This window comes from Metopolophium dirhodum, chromosome 1 (assembly GCF_019925205.1).
Source record: "Metopolophium dirhodum isolate CAU chromosome 1, ASM1992520v1, whole genome shotgun sequence".
NCBI lineage: Eukaryota > Metazoa > Arthropoda > Insecta > Hemiptera > Aphididae > Metopolophium > Metopolophium dirhodum.
In genome coordinates, this window is record NC_083560.1 from 115,470,774 (window position 1) to 115,491,806 (window position 21,033).

Below are 21,033 nucleotides of genomic sequence, written 5' to 3' on the forward strand. Positions count from 1 at the left end.
AGAACACATGTATAAATAAAATTGAAACCTTTTTTATTAATATGAATTTTTATTGTTCTGAGGATATATTTTAAAAACATGTTTAGCGATATTTCTTTCGGTAAATGTTGCATAGAACATATCATCAGGCGTCCACCAATTGTTCTGAAAAAAAAAACAAGCTTTTTGTTTTTAAATAATTAAAAAAGATAAAACTATCAAAATAGTTTTTAAATGAAAGTCAATTAAAATTCCCTAAGACTACTAGTATGTTTATTAGGAGATTAGTATTTAGTGATGACTGATGATTATTACATTTAAAGTGAATACTGGATATTTTGGAAATTATACAAAAAATCATAATAGAACAAATAATTAATTTAATCGAAACAAAGGTATTTAGTATGTTAGTTATATTTTAGAATCTTAACCAATATTATTATTAAATCAATAATAATAAAAAAAATGTTCATCTTATTTACAGCAGTCCTCTACATAGGAAACCTCCGTAAGTCGTAATTTTCAAATTTTTAATTTCTTCTATTGGATTTTTGAAGCACTGTAGTTTTTTGCATATTGAGGTATTTTGATACCACAATACTTTGAGATATCGTAAAAGTAAAAATATCGTATTCATAATAACAAAATCAAAACCTCGCAACTCGACAAATTATTATTATGAAAATGTGAAATTTTGTATTATTCAATATCTCTCATTCCATCTCCAAACAGTGATTATAATAAAGTATAAATTTGAGTTGCATTGAAGTTTGATGGTTCTTCTCTTATAATAATATTATCAGTCTTGTAAAGAATACTTCTATTTTATATTTGAATAAATGAGTATTTAAGTATTCCGAATACATTAAAAAAAACATATTCAAATACTTCAAAGCCGGGCAAGTTAGTCACTTTTTTTTAACTAGGTAGTTTAAGTTACTTTAATATAAAAAGTAACTAAGTAACTATATAAGTTAGTTTGGTGAAAATAGTAACTTAAGTTAGAAGTTAGTTTTTATAGTATAAAACTACATAAATTCATTATTAAGTAGGTAGGTAATTGGTGATGAATAAAAAATTTAATTGAAAACTGTCAACTGATAATTTGATCAAATTATGTTTCAAATAGGTAGGTAATAACTTAATTAAATAGGTAATTAAATAACTTTAATTTCTTGGAATTTCACACATTAGAGTTAGAAAGTTTAACAAAATAATAAATTGAAAAATTCAATAAATGAAAAAAAAACTACAAAAATAACAGGTTTCTTATTATTTTTAAGAGGATGTCACACTCGTATGTGTTGTCTCTGTCTTACAAATGTACAACATAGCAAAAACTTTTTTGCGTAGAAAATCTTTTCTCACTCCATATTTTTATCATTCCTATTAATAACTGTATAATTTTTAAAATAGAGTCCAAAAACATGGCCCCAAAATTATCCGGTGCAGCTTTCAAAAAATTAAGAGAAAAAAAAAAGAAACACAAGAATCACTATCAAAAAAAATGAATACCTGGCTATCTAAATCTAGTCAGTCTACCATTAGACCCAGATAATCATATTTCTTTATCTATTTCTTCTAAACCAATATAACTAGATCTATTTGAGAAGTTATATCTCAACAGAGTCAATTTAAAAAAGCTATTTTTGAAGTTTATGATCAAATTCTTACAGAGTTAAAGAATGGATTTGAAAATATGTCTGAAATTAATGAAAATTTTGGATTTAATTATAGTATACTCTGTTCCATCTAAGAGAGAACCACTTGGCTGACAAAAACACGTTTCTTCCACGCATTCCCACCACAATCTGGACATCGATGAGAGTTTTAACGCGGGCGCGCTCGATGGCTGGCGATGACTGTCCGCCAATCACAGAACGCATAACCATCGCATGGGGGGGTCAGGCTATGTTCGGCGGCTTAGTCTGCATGCGCGAAAGCGGTTCACTTTTAGATGGAATAGAGTATAGTAGCTTGATGGACTATATACAAAAATACTATGGACTATATACAAAAATGTGCAACAGACTTATCTCTGAAGTATGGAACTGATCTAAATTCTTCCGATTTTATCTCTGAAATAAAAGATTATAAGTCTCAAGCATTTTCTCTTTTATCTGATTTAAGAGTCACAACACCTTCAGCCTTACTTCAATTAATTACAACATATTCTTTACACTGAATATCCAAATGTGGAAATAGCTTTACGCATATTTTTGACTTTGCCAATAATTGTGGCGACTGGGAAAGATCACTCAGTAAGCTAAAGCTAGTAAAAAACTTTTCGCGGTCGACAATAGGACAAGATTGAATATTTAATATGGATATTTTATCCATTGAACATACATTGATCGAAAAACTAGAAAAATTGCAATTTAAATGTTACTTATAAGTAAAAGTAATATTATTATGTTATACCTATGTACTTATAATTATTATGTATATTTATATTTTAATAGGTAAGTTATTGATTTAAATAAAATTAACAAACGCTTACATAATTATAATGAACAATCATTATTTAAATTGTGTTTATAAAAAATATTCAGTTGAGTTTTTTTTTTTAGAAAATTAAAATACTTAAGAGCGCATTTTGAAGTTTTGCCCTGGGCGCATTAATTGGTTGCTACCGCCCTGTCAATACATGTCATAGTTTTTTGCTGTTACTGAACAGTTTGATAAATGGGACTTACGAGGTTTTGCAACATAGTCAACAATATGGCATAATAACTAAGATTAATACAATATTAAAGAACTAAAATATTATATAAATTTAAATTACTTGCCTCTATGACACCATGTGTGGCTAATTCTACGAGAATTTGTTCTCTTATGCTTGTATTTGCCAGTTTTCTTGATACAAATTTTATTGTAGTTCCAGCCAAAGATACAGGACACAAATACTACAATCAAATAAATTATAAAAAATGTAAATTAATTATTGTTATATTTGTGGGTCCCACACAAACATTGAGACCCATTATTATTTAAAAATAATTAAATATATACACAGTTCTTATGAGATATTAAAAATCAATCATTATCAGCAATAAACTTTTAGAACAACATATATAATTACTAGGACTGTTCTATTAATGTACAATAAGAGCCTAAAATTGCTTTTAAAATCCCAAATAGGTATGTGTTATATGGCAATGTAATGTAATGGACAATGCTGTAATAAACACCTAACTAGAATATTCCACGCGAAATATTTGCTTTGAAAATGACAATCAAACACTTACAGTTAAAAATTAAAAATTATTACAAATATATGAAAAACTATAATATTGTATACATTATTGAGATACAACTCAATAAAATAGATGTAGTTTGAGTAGATCTCACCACTTAAATATCTTTTGATTTTATGAAATAATTTGAACATAATCTAAATAAAAAAACAATAAGAAATAATAGCATAGGTATTCATAGCATTTATTTGATTAGAATTCTTGGGTAATTTGAAAATTCTGTCTTTTTAACTCATCATAAATATATAAATACAAAATATTTGTAAATAACTACCATACTTGATTGCAGTCAATGTTTTTATTTGATATAAACAGATTTCATTTAATTATTTGACTATTTACAGTTATTTTGAAATATACAATTATCAAATATTTGAATTGTGAAATAATATTGTCCACATCTCAAGAGGATGCTTTACCCGCATGCATTGTCTCCGTCTTACAAATGTACAACATAGCAAAAAACTATTTTTTTTTTTTTTTTGGGTTCTTAAGTTTTTAATAAATAGGTTAATTTGTTTGTGTTCTCCATAAACAAATTGGAATATTTTTATAATATTTAGATTTTAAGGGTTGTATGACACATTGTAATAATATTAAAAATTTGTTGGGTCATTTATAAGAATTATTAAGTAGTTATTTATATATTTTAATCCAAAGATAATAATATACAAACACTTAATTTTCTTAACTAAATTTGGCTTTACCTATAAATTACTGTTTAATTAATATATTAATTAATAAGAATTTTCTTTTAATAAATTAAAAAATGAAATAATAATTTGTTTAATTTTAAATGATTATACTTACTTCTCCAACTACACCATGAGCTCTAAATGGTACAGGTGGAAGATGTGATTGAGCAGATAGTAATGAACTATTCTCCTGATTTATAAATGTAACATTTCTTTTAATAAATTGAAAAATACAATAATAATTTGTTTAATTTTAAATGATTATACTTACTTCTCCAATTACACCATGAGCTCTAAATGGTACAGGTGGAAGATGTGATTGAGCAAATGGTAATGAACTATTCCCCTAATTTATAAATGTGACATTTATTTTAATAAATTGAAAAATGAAATAATAATTTGTTTAATTTTAAATGATTATACTTACTTCTCCGACTACACCATGAGCTCTAAATGGTACGGGCGGGAGATGTGATTGAGCAGATGGTAATGAACTATTCCCCTGATTTATAAATGTGACATTTCTTTTAATAAATTGAAAAATAAAATAATTTGTTTAATATTAAATGATTTTACTTACTTCTCCGACTACACCATGAGCTCTAAATGGTACAGGCGGGAGATGTGATTGAGCAGATGGTAATGAACTATTCCCCTGATTTATAAATGTGACATTTCTTTTAATAAATTGAAAAATAAAATAATTTGTTTAATATTAAATGATTTTACTTACTTCTCCGACTACACCATGAGCTCTAAATGGTACAGGCGGGAGATGTGATTGAGCAGATGGTAATGAACTATTCCCCTGATTTATAAATGTGACATTTCTTTTAATAAGTTGAAAAATAAAATAATTTGTTTAATATTAAATGATTTTACTTACTTCTCCGACTACACCATGAGCTCTAAATGGTACAGGTGAGAGATGTGATTGAGATGTTTGTTTAACATTATTTTTTAGAGTTGAATCTTTGCGGTACCATGGGTTTGGCTTTCTAAATGCATTCTTCTAAAAACGTACATTTAATAATTGTAAGTAAATGAAATATCAGAAGGTAACATAACTGTTGAGTTTAGGATTGTGTTTGTAGATCGATCTTGACAAAAATGACTATACTGCTTTTAGTAATAAGTAACATTATAATGTAGTACCTACAGTATGCTAAAAGTCGGCCTTATATACAAGTGAACTAAGTCTCACGCCACTGTTTAACAATATTCGATTCGCTAATAATGATATCGCATGATACGGCGTGATTTTGTATATTATTAATAACAACGATGTTGTGTTCATTGCACAATATGATGATACTTAATACAATATTAAATTATATTCAACAATAACAATAATAATTTAATGAAAAACATAAAAACTAACCTTATAGTTATTGTTATTATTAGGAACAGATAGTAATGAACTATTTCCCTGGTATTGATTTTTAATTTTATGATGAAAAACATTATTTCTTTGTGTTGAATCTGTGCGGTACCATGGGTTTGGCTTTCTAAACGCATTCTTCTAAAAATATACGTTTAATTGTAAGTAAATTAAATATCAGAATAATAACATAGCGATAATTGTTTAATGAAACACAATAATTAACATGAAAACTAACCTTATAGTTATTAAATATCAGAAAGATAACATAGCGATAATTGTTTAATGAAATACGATAATTAACATGAAAACTAACCTTTTAGTTATTTTTTCTGAACATATGAGGTATATAAGCGTTACTTTTAGAATTAGGGGATTTCAATTTTTTATACTGATCCCACCTTTTATTTCAGCACTAAATAAAATTATTTAATTATGAATTAATAATTTTATTGATGAATATCATCATTCATTGTGATTAATCAATAATGTTTCAACCATTTATTGTGCATATGTGTTTTATTATTTAGTCGTCACAACACCAGCGTTTGTTTTCTCTGTCTATCTCACTTTTGATATGGTAACATATTATGTATTCATAATATGATACTTACACAATTACGGATCTTTTTAGAGCATACTCAAACAATTTATAAGGAAGTATATTTCCTGCGCATTGGTCAGGTAGTTTTTTAATATTTTTATTTTTTATCTTGATAAGCATATTTGAATTTAACAGAACATCTCTTCTTGACTTATTTTAACAAAGATATATTTTCAAGCTGGATGTAACTTTTTTTTTCATAATCTGCATTAAATTTAATTATGAACTATTTAAGATTCAAACAAATCAAAGAACATATAAATGATTATGTGACATTAAATATTGAAGCAGAATTGGTCAAATGTAGGGATAATGAAATTATTGAGAACATTTGCTGCAAAACAAGCAAGAAAAAATGCATACAAGTATGTAAAGATGTTCTGTTATTTATTTAATTGATTAAATTGAATTTTTCAAAACTTCCTCATGGTCATTATTATATAATAAATGTACCAGATTAGGAGGGCCACTGGGATGATACAGTACTGTATTAAAATTTTAAGTTTGATGATAATCCAATAAATTATGACAAAAGTTGTCTTTATTTTTGTTATCATCTCAAACATCCTAAAATTCTTAGCTTTGCTCAGAATCTAAAAACAAAAGTGAAATATTTGTATTTTTAGGTAATGTTTTAAATAATGTATGAGTATATCTGATATTTTGATTTTTTTAAAAAGGATAGAGGTCCTAAAAAAACTGCCCGAAACTCCAAAATGTTTAATACACCACTGAATATGAATTATATCTTAACAGTTAAAATATATATGTTTATATTATATTATGAATAACTGAACATTTGTGACTAATAGCGTACACAAATTAACAATAAATTTAGGTATTTATTAAAAAAAATTAAATTTAACTAATTGATTGATTGGTACCTAATAAGAATAACTATATTATTTTATTTATTGAAACAAATTACAAATTTATTCAGTTTATTTTTTCAGATATTTAAGATGGATTAAGTTTAATACCTTATTAATTATACGTTAAGAAAAAGTAGAAAAGTGCATATAACTTTGTGTAACGGAGAAAATATCAAATAGTACGCTACTTTTACTTTTAAACATTTATAACTTCTAAAAAAATTAAAAAAACTGCCTGACCAAAGAAATATACATCTTTAAAAAATCGTTTTAGTATGCTCTAAAAAAGGTAATCGATGAAGTACAGAATACATATTGCTATATCCCACATGGTACCGAAAGAGAAAACAAACGTTGGTGTTGTGGTGACTAAATAATAATATATATTTTGATGCACAATAAATTATTGAAACATTTTTGATTAATCACAATTAATGATGATATGCATCAATAAAACTACTAAATCAAAAATTAAATTTATTTTCTTTAAGATAATTTATCTAGTGCTAGAGTAGAAGGTGGAAACTGCATAAAAAATTTAATTATTCTATTCTAAAAGTAACGCACCTATATGTCATCTGTTCAGAATGAATAACTATACTCTGTTCAAAATGAGATGATGACTCAGCGGCGACCAGTTTTTGTCGGGGGCGGTTAGGCATATAGTCAGACGCTGTCCCCATTACGGTGACGCGTCGGACGCTGCCACGGAACAAAGCCACCCCCATGCGCACAACTTGGCCGCCAAGTCATCATCTCATTTTGAACCGAGTATATAAGGTTAGTTTCTATGTTAATTATAATTTTTCATTAAATAATAATTGTTATGTTTACTTTCCGATATTTTATTGCAAACAGTTGAATTAAAAATTGTATATAATGTTAAGACAATTTATAAAATTTATAATTAATAACATGAAAACAAAATAATCATGTACACATATAATATATAATATATTGACTAGGGATTTCATTATATCATGTACTTCTTTAAAATTCTGTGTTATTTATTTTTAATCACTAAATTTACATACATTATAACTTACTTTAATATTGTCATCTTTTGATGGAGAAATTTTAAATGAGAAATTTTCCAATACATCATCATAAAATGAAATTTCACTAGTATCAGCAGCTAAAAGTATCAGTTTAATTAATATAGTAGTTTAAGAGCAAGATTCATAAGTAAGAATAATTTTACCAGTTGAAATAACATTTGAAGAATGTTCTCCAATAATTGGTTTTTCCTGTAAATAAAAATTATATGATATTTATTTAAAGTGAATAAAAAAACATATGGGACTATTCACATTTTTAAAAATAATACAATGCATACAATAATTGTTTTATAAGATTTTTTTAGACAAGTTTTTCTCGATTACAAGTTACTTATAACTAAGAACAACTTTACCAGTTAAAAAAGCTTCAGAAGAATGTTGTTCAAAAACTGATTTTTTCTATAAGTATAAAATTATATATTTTTATTTTGTATCCGTGCTCTATGACCTTGGGTGTTTATGATTTAAATAAATAATACAAATATTTATGTGAATAAAAATTAACATTGGAAATTATCACATTTAAAAAAATAATGCAATACAATTGTATTAAAAGATTATTTACGAGTTACTACGTATTAACCTAATATTTTAAAATAATAAAACTAAAAGAAATACAAATAAAGCTTTCAATCATTTATAAAAAAAATGAATTGTTATGCATATTTGAATACATTATGACCATAAAATTATCAAGTATACTAACAAATTAGGTTTATAATAGTCTTCATATTGTAGTTATCGATGATTGATGCCCTTGTATAGGTGCCTGAATTTATACAAGTATAATAGTTTTGAACAGCGGTTCTCAAACTGTGGTACGCGAAAGACTACATGGTGGTACGCGGAAGGCCGCACAGTGGTAGGACGGAAAATTAAAAACAAATATTAGATTCTTAGCGTAGCGATGACATTTACAATGTCGTGTGTTTTTTAATACTCAGATAATAAAGGTTAGATTTCACAGAAAATACGTCAATAAATAAGATATCGTATATAATTGTTGATATTTATCGCGTATGTACGTATATAAATTCTGATTATTTTATATCAGTACTAAATATTTTCTCTTCGGCTGCGGCCGTTTAGTTTGTTGGTGTTAGTCAACGTAAACAGTTGAGTTTATGTTTTTAAATATTTATGTTAAGACTTGACTTATGTTTATAATAATTACAATTTACATCGTACATTATTTTATATCAGTACTAAAAAGTAAAAATATGGATAAGTGGCTAAATAGAGCAACAGACAATAAATCTACGTCTGAAAACGGTTCAGTAAGTTGGAAAGCGCAAGTCAAGATGTGAATAATTCTATGAAAATAAGAAAATGTGTAAAGAAATATGATCCTGAGTACATTAATATTGGATTCACGGTTATAGACGTAAGCAATGAGGCTCGGCCTCAATGTGTTATCTGTTTTGAAATTCTTTCCTACAAGACATTCAACGTTAAAAAACAAACCAAAGGACTATTTCATTCAAAAATTGTCAGAGATGAAAAGCTCGAAGAAAATTATATTATATTTTAACGGTAGTACTGAAAAAGCAGTTGAAGCATCTTTTTTAGTGAGCTTAAGAATGGCGAAGTGTGGAAAACCTCATACCATCGGCGAAGAACTGATTTTACCGGCGGCAAAAGGTATGGTAACTTGTATATTAGGTGTTCGTTCCGTCAGCTAAACAACTTGATATGATATCACTGTCAAATGATACAGTTCGACGCAGGATTGAAAGTATGGCATCTAACGTTAAAGAAAAATTAATTGATCAAGTGAAAAATAGTGATTTTTTCCATACAACTTGATGAAAGCACAGATGTATCAAACTATGCTCAACTTATGGTTTACGTGCGGTATGTATTTCAAACTGTAATTAAAGAGGATTTTTTATTTTGTGAAGCACTATCAACACGAACTACTGCTGACGAAATATTTAAAAAGTGGAACAACTAAATTTTTTAGTAAATGAAAATTATTCCAATTTTGCTGTCAGTCTACTTCCACCAATGCAATGAGTGCAGAAGATGAACTTAAATTATTTTTGATGACAAATGTATTACTGTCTGAAACAAATATTTTTGAGTACTAGAAAAATGAACAAAAATACCCCAAACTTAAAAATGTAGCATTAAAATATTTATGTAAACCACTTAGAACTACAGAATCAGAAAGATTGTTTAGTACAGCAACAGTTATTTGTGATAAAAAAAGAAACCGATTGGACCCGGAAAATGTGAAGCAATTAGTATTTTTGAATAAAAATGTATGATTTCAAGTCTCAACTACTTCCTAAATTAATTTTTAAATATTTATTTAGTTTCCTAATACCTAATAATACATTTATACACCAGTTAATTTGTTTTTCTTTTGTTTATAGTTTATACTATACATTATAATAATTTTATTGTGTTACACTGTTTAAAAAAGGTTTTTATTTACTTTTTAGTTGTTATATTTTACTATTTAAAATGTTAAGTTACTTCAATTTTACTTATATTGTTAATAACTTAATGTACTTATAATGTTTAATTTTTAATTACTTAAAATTTAAATTGTACTTTTATTGTCAAATGTATTTTATGTAACTTTAAAATTTAACTAGCCAAAGAATATTGCTTCTAACATACTTGTCACTTAAGTTATAAATGTTAAAAAATAAAAATACATATAATTATTAAATAATAAATATTATAAACAGTTTTTATTTTTATAATTTAAATTTTTTAGTTAATTTTTACTTAAAATGGTCACTTTATCTACTAGTACTTTGTAGTTATTTTTTTGAATTTTAAACTTAGTTTAATAATAAATTAATAACCAACAACTAACAAGTTATATAGTAATTATAAATAAGTTTTAATTTTTTAAATAATAATTAATAACATTACTTAATAATTTTACTTCTATTATAAATTATAATTTATAATATTAAACTTTTTAGTTTGTCATACCTAGTTAGTTAAAACTCAAATCATTAACTTTTAAAGTTTTAAATGTTTTAACTTTTAATTTTTCAAAGTTCGAAATACCAACGAGTTCGAGTTCGAGAAAAAAATTATGTTCGAGTTCGGGTTCGAGTTTGTGAAAACTTCAGTTTGACCCATCCCTAGCTATATTTATTTAAGTTGACATGAAAGTATTATCTTTTAATAAATATATTAAGGTACTTCTACAAATTACATCACATGTACAAATATAGAATTAAATATAGAACGTCTCTTTAAAATTAAATGTTCACAAAATGTAGGCATTTAATGAATAATGACCATATAATTAAATTATTTTGTCAATATACAAAAAACAAGTCTAGACAGTTAGTTATAAAGGGTAGTCTTTTAACATAAAACACTCATTATATTGAAAAGTATTTACTTTTTTTCAAAATGTTTGATCCATGTTATATTAGAACTGTATACATTTATAATATTTTTCACCCTTCTACTTATCATTTTCAAATTGAAACATATACTAAAAATCTAATGAAACTTCAATATGTTTTAATAAATTATTACCTGAGTATTATCAAGGTTAAAAGAGAAGGTTTCCAATATGTTTTCAGAGTCTGTGTTTAAGTCATCTAAAAGTATAAACATAATTATTAAAAATCATGAAAATAAATCAGTCACAAAATTCAAACATGATAATGTTTAACCATACATTCAAATAGTTAAATGTAAAACCAGCATATTTTGATATCTGGAGAATTTTTTTTTTTTTTTAATTACCAAGTTAGTGGTAAAATATAACATTTGTATGGTTATTAATAGGGAGCGGATGTTTATGCATTTATCATATTTTTTAGTAACATTTAAATCAATGCGGAGTAAGATATAAATTTGTTTCATCACCTTAAGAATTCAAATTTACCAATTTGATTTTGCATATTTTCGCATATTTGTTCGTTTTTTATTTGATTGATCATATTTTTAAATTTATCATGTTTTTAGTGCATATTTGAGGTTTTTCGTGATATACTAATATTATAGTAATATATTAACGGACTCGACATGCGTAATTAATAGTTCAAAACTTCCCGGCGGCGGTGGCGGCGGCGGGAATAGCGATTATTTCAATTTCTTCGATAAGTTATCGCCTTATCCACATTGTCCCGCGACAAAAATAAATATAAAACACCGTTATCGCCATCGAACAATTTCGTTAATTGAAGTTGTGTTCTACCATTCGTTGTGCTGTGTCCTCGTGTTGCGTTTCAGTTGTGTTATAGTTTCGTTTTCGTCCTAAGTGTTTCTATATTGTATAAAGTTTTATACCTATTTACTTAAAAATGCCGAAAATTAATTCCAAATCGTCGAGACTTCGTAATTTTGTTTCTGAATTTAAATTTTTTACTACCGATGGAATTGTTTTATATTGTACATTGTGCGATATTTCAGTAAACGGTGATCGACGTTTTTTAGTTCTTCAGCATATTAATACAAATAAACATATAAAAAATTCCAAAGATAAATCGTTGTCAACAATTAACAAACAGCAACTTGTTTCAAATATTACAAAAAAATTACCTTTTTATGAGGATTTGTGTTCTTCGCTTTTACGTGCGAATATCCCATTAAAAAAAATTAACAATAAAGCCTTTCGTGAATTTTTAAGCAAATATATAAAGCATGATATTCCAGACGAATCCACATTAAGAAAAAATTATGTGGCCGAAATTTATAATAAAACAATTCAAAAAATCCGTGACTATGTAAATAATAATAGAATTTGGATAAGCATTGACGAAACGACTGACGTGGAGGGTCGATATATTGCCAATGTCATTATCGGGACATTAGAGATAAATGAACCAGGACAAATATTTCTTCTTGCATCCGAAATTTTGGAGAAAGCCAATCATCAAGGCATATGTAAGTTGTTTGAAGATTCTCTTTTACTTCTTTGGCCAGATAAAATATGCCGGGAAAATGTTTTATTATTTGTCACGGATGCTGCGCCGTATATGGTGAAGGATGCAAAAGTTTTACAATCGTTATTCACAAAAATGATTCATATCACCTGTGTTGCACACGGGTTGCATCGTATTTCAGAGGAAGTGCGTAAACATTTTTCAAAAGTCGATAGTTTAATTTCTAATGGTAAAAAAGTGTTTTTAAAGGCTCCATCAAGAATAAATGCTTTTCAAACTATTGCTCCTGAAATTTCTTTACCACCTCAACCAATTATTACACGTTGGGGTACATGGTTGGACGCAGCGGCATATTATTGTGATCACTTTGATACATTTTTTAGAGTTATGCAAACCTTTGATAAAAATGATGCAAGTTCCGTTAATATTACAAAATCGTTGATGGAAGATCCAACTATAAAAAATGATTTAATTTTCATTAAAACACACTTCGGATTTTTAGTGGATAAAATTACTAGCTTGGAAAAACAAGGCGTCCTATTGACAGATTCTATTTTAATAGTCGAAGAAGTTAAAGCTAAAATTTTTCAAGTCCCAGGAAATGTAGGAAAATCTATACAAACCAAACTTGATAGCGTTTATGATAAAAATCATGGACTGAAGAAATTGAATACAATTTCAAACATTTTGGCAGGAAAAAATCATGTTACTATTCAAGACTTGGAAGAAGAACTAACTACGTCAGACCTACCATGTTTCAAATATGCTCCTGTCTCATCTACCGATGTAGAACGCAGTTTTTCAAAATTCAAAATGTTGCTATCGGATAACAGAAGAAAATTTACTTTTGATAATTTAAAGAAAACATTGATCATCCAGTGCAATTCCCAATTACTAGGTATATTTTAAAATTATTTAATGCTTAGTTAGTACTTGGATTCTAATATCTACCCATCTTTATTATTTTCAGATTAACAAAAAATTCACCAACAGTTCTTTTTTAAGTTTTAATTTTAAGAATAATTATTTTATACCTATATATTTTTAATTGTTAATAAACAAAATAAGTTGTAAATAAAAATTTTTTTGATGCATATTTTTAATAAATTCTAAGCATATTTTTAAACTTTAAAGAGCATAATTGCATGCATATTTTTTAATTTTTTGGAGCATAAACATCCGCTCCCTAGTTATTAATAACTGTAATTTTAAATAAATTTTGTAAATAAAAGCTATCAAAATATAAAAATAGTTGATAATTACCATTAATAATTTCAGTCTTTGGCTCTACTTTGATAAATTTTTGTTCACCCTAAAATAATTGATTATTTACATAACACGCATAGGAAACAATAGCTCATAATATTATGCCTTTATTTAATTCATTTTTTAATTTCAAATTATTTTTTTTTAAGACAAATAACTTACAGGGGGCAGTGTTTTATAAAAAACATTCCAGTTACATTCATTTGGATTGTGTTCATACACACCATAGTTTTCATGGTCTTCTAGAAGTTGAAACACAGCTGAATCTTTACTAAAATTGTTTAAAATTTTATAACTTTAACTTATACAAAAATAAATCTCAAAATAATTAAAACAAAAAAGATATTACCCAACAAATTCTACATCACTTTTTGGATTGTTTTTGTTGACTACCTCCTGAATAATCATTAAAAAAATATCAAATATTTAAATATTTCATAAAATTTATTTAACTTTTCAAATTATATTATATATTTAAAATGATTTATAAAGTTGTTTTGTAACATTAAATTATTCATACCATCAAATATATAAATAAATAGTTGAGAAAAAACACACTATTTGAAGATGTAAAATTTCAAGATATCCATACAGTATGAAAGAAAATACTATTAAATAGTATTAAAAAATAGTAATTAGTAACTAAAATTACTTAATAACTTAGTAACTTCATTATCTAATCTAATGATCAATAATATCTAACGACAAAAAATAATAAAGCATAGTAACAAATCATATATTACATAAAAAAAAAAAAATTATAATGTAAATATAACTGATTTATTAATCTTAATATCTACGCAAGTTAGACATAAGAATGGATGGGTATATTATAAGGATTATAATATATAGTTAGTATAAAAACTAATTTGATAAATGTCTTCAATATTTTAAGTATGTATATGAATACTATATGTTAAAAAGTCAAAAATGTTAAATATAGTTAAATTTGGATTATAACAAACTATACTTCTTAATATTATTATTTTTAACAAATTTTGAAACCTAAAAAGTGTAATAAAACTAAATAGTGCTAAGTCTATACTCCTACTCACGTTAAGAGGGAACTTTTAGGGGCTACTACCATCTGTGTGGTTAAGCTACGTCTCTGCACACAAATTGGCAGACGAGGTTCCTTCTTAACTTGAATGGTGTATAGATTGAGCATAAAAATGTTTATGATACCATAAACATCATATCATCATGGAATTTAGATATTAATGTAAATATTTAGCTAATATGATTATTGCTGAACATAATGAGACAATATTGTCAATGCCTAGATATTAACTGACAATATAAGCAATATTGTAAAAATAAGATATTTTGTTCAACAGTTTAAATAGTATGCTGCCAGTTTAGATATTAGAGTGAATTGACTATTATCAAACTTTTAGGTAAGAACATTATTCGTGTTCTCTCATTGATTTTTTACAATATTTTAATTTTTGAATGAATTATGAGCATTTTAATGTAATTATATTTTAATAATTTTTGTAAGTTACTGCAAATGAAATATTATCAAGTAGGTGTAGAATAAAAAGATTGAGAATTTCAAGGCCTTAAGAGGATGTCAGCATACTATTTGTTTTCTCTCTCTGGCCCACGTGCAACGTGACAAAAACAATAACGCATTTCAGGGAATCATTTTTTCTATGTTTTTAAGTCATCTAAAATCACCCATCACAAAAAAGATAGAGAATGATATTTTTGAGAGAATGACATATTTATTTGTCTAAATATTGTCTCAAAACAATTTAAACATAATTTAAATGTACAACAATTTTTTGTTTATTTTGAAAGTGGATCACAATGTCAAATAACAATAATATATAAAATCAATATCATTCCCTCGAAAATATTACACTCCATCTTTTTTGTAATGGGTAATTTTACTCTGAGATTACTTAAAAACAAAGAAAAAATGATTCTGCGTTTATGCGTTTTGTCTAAGTTTTGCATGGGCCAGAGAGTGAAAACAAATAGTGCGCTGACATCCTCTTAAGGATAACAGACTAAAAAATGTTTATATAATATATAGGTATGGTAGTATTGGATAACATGGTAATAAATATACTAATATATGGCATACAATTATTCAATAGTTTTAATGTGAATATAATTATGTACATGGTCAAAGACTCTTACCAAATCGGCTGTTTCTGGTAAATCAGCACCATCAAGTCCTTCGAGAAATTTATCAATTCTAGGTAATAACAAAAAAAAAAATGTTAAAAAACACATTATAATAATTTTTAAAATAGACAACTGACAAGAACAAGTTGACTAAGGTGCATACTACACATGAATTGAAAATGAGTGATATATCAACTTTGTTGGCTTAATACAATGTTAAAATAAATTAATCTTTGAATGTAAGATAAATTATAACATATATTTATATTATAAAAATTTGTATGATTGAGGGGGGTTAAATATTCATACACCATTATCCAGTGAATTACACAAACCGCTGTATTGATGTAAATATTGTACTTAATGATTATGCCACAAAACTTAATAACTAAGTATCAAATAAGTATTATTAAATATGTCACTAGTACAATAGTACAACCATTATCACAAGTGTACGGTATAACCGTATATATAACATTATATGCCTATTAATAAATTTAATAGAAAAAACATCAACATTATAACAAAACAAATTTAATACATGATGTTTAATTATATACACGTCATGTTGACTGAAAGTATTTTAATAGATAGTCTATATCTTAACGTTAGACATGTTCTTAAGGTATTTACCCAGCAAAATGGCAACTACTAATGTCATTAATTGAATAAAAATAATATATTTTGTAGATAGACAACATATCTTGAAATCAACACTACATTTATTACACTTAAGATTGTATACAGATTTTTTTAACGTAAAATATTAAAAAAAAACTCACTTATTAGGGGCTTTGAAAATTATTAATATTTTTTAAATAATAAAAGTCAATAAAGTTGAGTTTAAGTGTTTTGTTTAAATAGTGTATGTTGTAATATAAAAGTACCTATATTCCATTTTAAAAAACTTTTTTTTTAGTTATGCGCTATCTGTAATATTTAAAATTCTGAGCAAATGGATGTATTGATTTTATTTTATTCTTTTTTTTTTTTTGTGTCCATCATCAAATGTTGAGGCATTAAAGATGTTTTGATTTTCTACTTTAATGTGTTAAGCTTTTGACTAAAGCGGTAGCAGCATTATTAGCTATGAATATAGAAATCAGCCAGCAAGATAAATTTATATAATATACAAATTGTTTATACATTCTATTAGTACTGCATGAATATTTATGTTTAATTTCATGCTATAGTTACTATAGTATAGTATGAAAAACATCAAATTTGAATCGATCATAGTGTGCTGGGAAGCGGTTTTTCGTCAGGGTTACAAATAATACCACGTTTCTTTTTATCAGCCAAATTTATGAAATACTGATTTGTGTGGAATCAAACACCCAGTGCGCTATGATCGAGTAACATTTGATGTTATACGTACTTTAATGTATAGCACTTAAGTATACTTCTAATTACTAAAATTTGTTTTTTATTTTTAATCTGTGTTAAAAATTGTAAACATTTAAAACCTTTAAAGCAGGCCCTGATTTACGCATGTTCAAGAAGTGCACAAGCAAGCACTGGTGCTAAGCTATGAAATATTAATCTATGTTTAAAATTACAGAAGTCCATGTTATGAGGATTGGAAGAACCCACTGAAGTTGTATGCTATTCCACAGTTTATATAAAGGTAACTGTGAAAAAGTCTGAATGGATAAACAGAATCGATGGTTGGAAACATTTATCACAAAGCATTCAACGTCATGAGATTTCAATTCAACATTTAGAATCAACAAATACGCAGATTGTATGGGAAAAAAATAAAACAATTGACAAAGAATTACAAATACAAAATAGTACAGAGGCTACATTATGGAGAAATATTTTGCTACGTTTGATTAAGATCATATTATCATGAACAAAAAATATTGAATTAAGAGAGCATAAAGAAAATATAGGATCATTAGAAAACTTTTCAGAAGGAATTTTCTTACATACTGTTAATTTATTGGCAGAATTTTTGATCCAGTTACAAACAGTCCAGTGAGTTATTGTTTATAATCTTATTTCAAAGATGTTATATTTGTATTGTTTTTATCTTATATAAAATATAAAATAAAATAAAATGTTTTATAAAAAATAATAATTTACCTACATAATTGCTATATCAAAGTTACCCACCCCACTTAACATTTTGGGTTATAACTAATAAAATAAAACTCTTAGAAAAAAGTGGGATATCTTTGATTTAGTTGGCTGAATACTATTACATCAAATGAAAAAAAAAAACTCTGTATCAATGTTATACCACTTGCAGTATAACATTGATAGTGAATTAGGAAAATTCATATTAAATTAATTAATGCACTTAAAATCAAAAAACTAGCATCTACTTTAAGATAAATATGTAATTGAGCCTCAAACACTGTTTAGACAACTTTATTAGAGTTAGTTAAAAAATATACTAAAAACAAGTAACAAAAAGTTGAAAAAATTATCAAAGTAGTCCCATTTTACAGTAACTCCTGGGTTAAAAAAAATGTTGTTCAAAAATGTTAATAATTCATTAATAATAAGTTATTGGAAGTATTGACAGTAAAGATATTATCAATATAGAAGAATTAGGTCGTACAACTTTGCTTGATATCATTGATAGTAGTGAATATGGTGTTTTTAAAAATAACATAACAAAATTCAAAATTATTGTTGGTTTTAAAAAACATTTAATGTTGGTAGTAAATTATTATAAGAATATAAATTTGATTAAAGTAGAATATGAAGTATAAATTAAAGTACGATTTAAAATCTAAAACTACTTTAACCCATCAAAACAAGGAAGTATTTTTATGTTGAATACTCCTGAAACAACAACAGGTTCTTTCCAAGTGGACAAATCCAAAATATAGCTGTTCAAATAGGGATAAAAGTCATTATGAAGAAAGTTAACTTTCAGATTATAAAAAGTAATTACTTTTAAGTTATAATTGACTTTTATGAAATTGTGGATGGTGTAAAAGCAGTCATGGTAAAATGTAGTATTCTAAAAGATTCACTTGAAGATTTAAAATAAAATCAACAACTCAAGTTCAACAAGTAAAAATAGTTATCGTTAGAAAAAATCTATAAGACAGTTTTCAGTATTTTTGTATTTTGTGTGCGGTACTTTTATATGAAACATTACAAGCAAATTTAGAAAATACTTTGCCATCAATAACAACTTTATACCAGTTTACATCAACTCAAAAATAAAATGTTGTCGAAGGGGAATACAGATTTGACGCTTAAAAATTTTCTTGGAGGAAAGAAATTTAGCTATGTGTGTTTGGGTTAGTGAAGATGGGACTCCTTTAAGTAGTAAAATTGAATATGATACGTTAAGCAATAAAATAGTTGGTTTTGTGTTGCCATTCAAAGATGCAAGAGCAGTTGTTGATACATTTTTGGCCACATCAGCTAACATAATTGCACAATATTTTGAAAACCACATAAATGCTGATTATGCCTACTTTGTAATGGATAAACCTTTAGTAGACAAAGCTCCTTCTTTTTGTAGTTTCAAAATAATATAGTGATGTACTTGCTAGGTGGAACGACAGAAATGGCTGCAAATGTAGGAATACAAATTTTAGGATTTTCTTTAGACGTTGATACAAGGCTATTGAAAGCAATGAATATCAAGAACTCTATGCCTAATAGTCCACGATCTTATGTTCAAAATGTCGTTCATATAATTCTAACAACAGGATATTATATGGTATCTGACTCATTAGAAGTAAATGACAGAAACATTTCCCAAAGATCAACACTTACTAACTAACACAGACTGCAACCCTGTAAACAAAATTAATGTTAGGTCTGCTGAAAAAATGTGCTCACATAGAAGTATAGAAATATTTCTCTATATTTTCTCAACATAGAAATATTGAACAATATTGAAGGTAGTGAAGCAACAATTTTATTTCTTAAGACAATGAATGATGTGCGTCTTCATTTTTGGATAAGACTATTTCAGTCAAAGATGTACTGTTGATGGACGGTTTTCCCCCCTCAAGAAATTCAAGTCATTTTAATATTACCTATGTTATCAAATTTACTTATTGTACAAATTGTATAGATTGTAAATATGCTAAATAAATTAAATATAAAAAAAAAAAATATATATTTCTGAAAAATAAAAAATGTACAGAAATAATTTTCTTAGCTGCGATTTTTCAACAAACAAACTACTAACAAAATCTACAAATAAAAAAAAAATGTATATCTCATAAAAAATAAATTTTTTTAAAATATATAAATACATGTTTATTTTAAAATAACTGCATATTATATTAAACTAACACCAGAAAATATTGAAAACATTTGTTAAAGATATACCCTTGTACCTACGCACCTACTTATAAATATGGTTTCAGTTAAATAGGTAAATTATGAAAATTGTAAACTTGTGGCGAGTAAAAATAATAACCGGCATAATAAAAATGAAAACTCGGCACTCACTCGTTTATTATATCGAAACTACAGCCGCCTAGGCCGTCCAAATCATAGTCGTGTAAGTCGTCGTGGCTGGATGCGGAGAACGAACGCGGAGACGGCATGACAACGAAAATCGATGTGGGCGAAGTGAGCCACGCCGATGCACGTTCCTATATCGCTCGTGTTAAATAATAATTTTTTAGTGTCGCCTATCAGAGTGGTTGGGCCGTCGAAGCGCTAGCTGTGCGCTTGTAATGCTGGATGTAACGGGGAAGCAGATTAACAAAACGCGCTCTGGTGGGAACAATTTGTACCTTCCGATTCGGGATGTTTAGATAACGTTTTATGTTGGTTATCTTATTTTTTATAATAAACTAGCATGCTCCGCCACAGTGGATAGTTGCTTGCAAATTGTGGGGCTATTTCGTGGCTTCACAAATTCTGTGAACCCATCTCACAACGGTTTTTTTTTTATATGAAGAGTTATTGAACTGTGTGCAGAGTAGA

At 26.6% G+C, this 21,033-nt stretch overlaps 2 protein-coding genes across 8 annotated transcripts; one reads left to right on the forward strand and one right to left on the reverse strand.

Annotated features, from left to right (window-relative positions):
* Nucleotides 1-16: 16 nt before the first annotated feature.
* Nucleotides 17-20,766, reverse strand: LOC132934944 (uncharacterized). 7 transcript variants are annotated; one of them, XM_061001371.1, is made up of 17 exons: nt 20,551-20,766; nt 16,129-16,186; nt 14,330-14,376; nt 14,143-14,251; nt 13,978-14,026; nt 11,360-11,424; nt 7,990-8,035; nt 7,835-7,923; nt 5,313-5,453; nt 4,818-4,943; nt 4,665-4,739; nt 4,512-4,586; nt 4,359-4,433; nt 4,203-4,277; nt 4,047-4,121; nt 2,769-2,885; nt 17-144 (listed from the first exon to the last, which is right to left on the reverse strand). In XM_061001371.1, exons 1-17 carry the CDS (start codon nt 20,646-20,648, stop codon nt 37-39), a joined length of 1,428 nt encoding a protein of 475 aa, XP_060857354.1. In that variant the 5' UTR covers nt 20,649-20,766; the 3' UTR covers nt 17-36. The 7 variants fall into 7 exon arrangements, with proteins under 7 accessions (XP_060857354.1, XP_060857357.1, XP_060857356.1 ...); XM_061001374.1 differs by lacking the exon at nt 4,665-4,739; XM_061001373.1 differs by lacking the exon at nt 4,359-4,433.
* On the forward strand, nt 12,850-13,799 carry LOC132936480 (uncharacterized). Its single transcript, XM_061003214.1, has 3 exons — nt 12,850-12,900; nt 12,964-13,612; nt 13,685-13,799. The coding sequence occupies exons 1-3, from the start codon at nt 12,850-12,852 to the stop codon at nt 13,687-13,689; spliced, it is 705 nt and encodes a 234-aa protein (XP_060859197.1). The 3' UTR covers nt 13,690-13,799.
* Nucleotides 20,767-21,033: the final 267 nt, after the last annotated feature.

Bases quoted from the DNA above. Each gene is read 5' to 3' on its own strand.
- LOC132934944 (XM_061001371.1), bottom strand. From the start codon at position 20,648: ATGCCGTCTCCGCGTTCGTTCTCCGCATCCAGCCACGACGACTTACAC. The intron at 4,278-4,358 runs GTAAGTATAATC...TTTATAAATTAG, and splicing joins CTCATGGTGTAGTCGGAGAA to GGGAATAGTTCATTACCATT. The intron at 145-2,768 runs GCAAGTAATTTA...TTTTTTTTTCAG, and splicing joins CCACACATGGTGTCATAGAG to AACAATTGGTGGACGCCTGA.
- LOC132936480 (XM_061003214.1), top strand. From the start codon at position 12,850: ATGATTCATATCACCTGTGTTGCACACGGGTTGCATCGTATTTCAGAG. The intron at 12,901-12,963 runs GTGCGTAAACAT...GTGTTTTTAAAG, and splicing joins TGCATCGTATTTCAGAGGAA to GCTCCATCAAGAATAAATGC.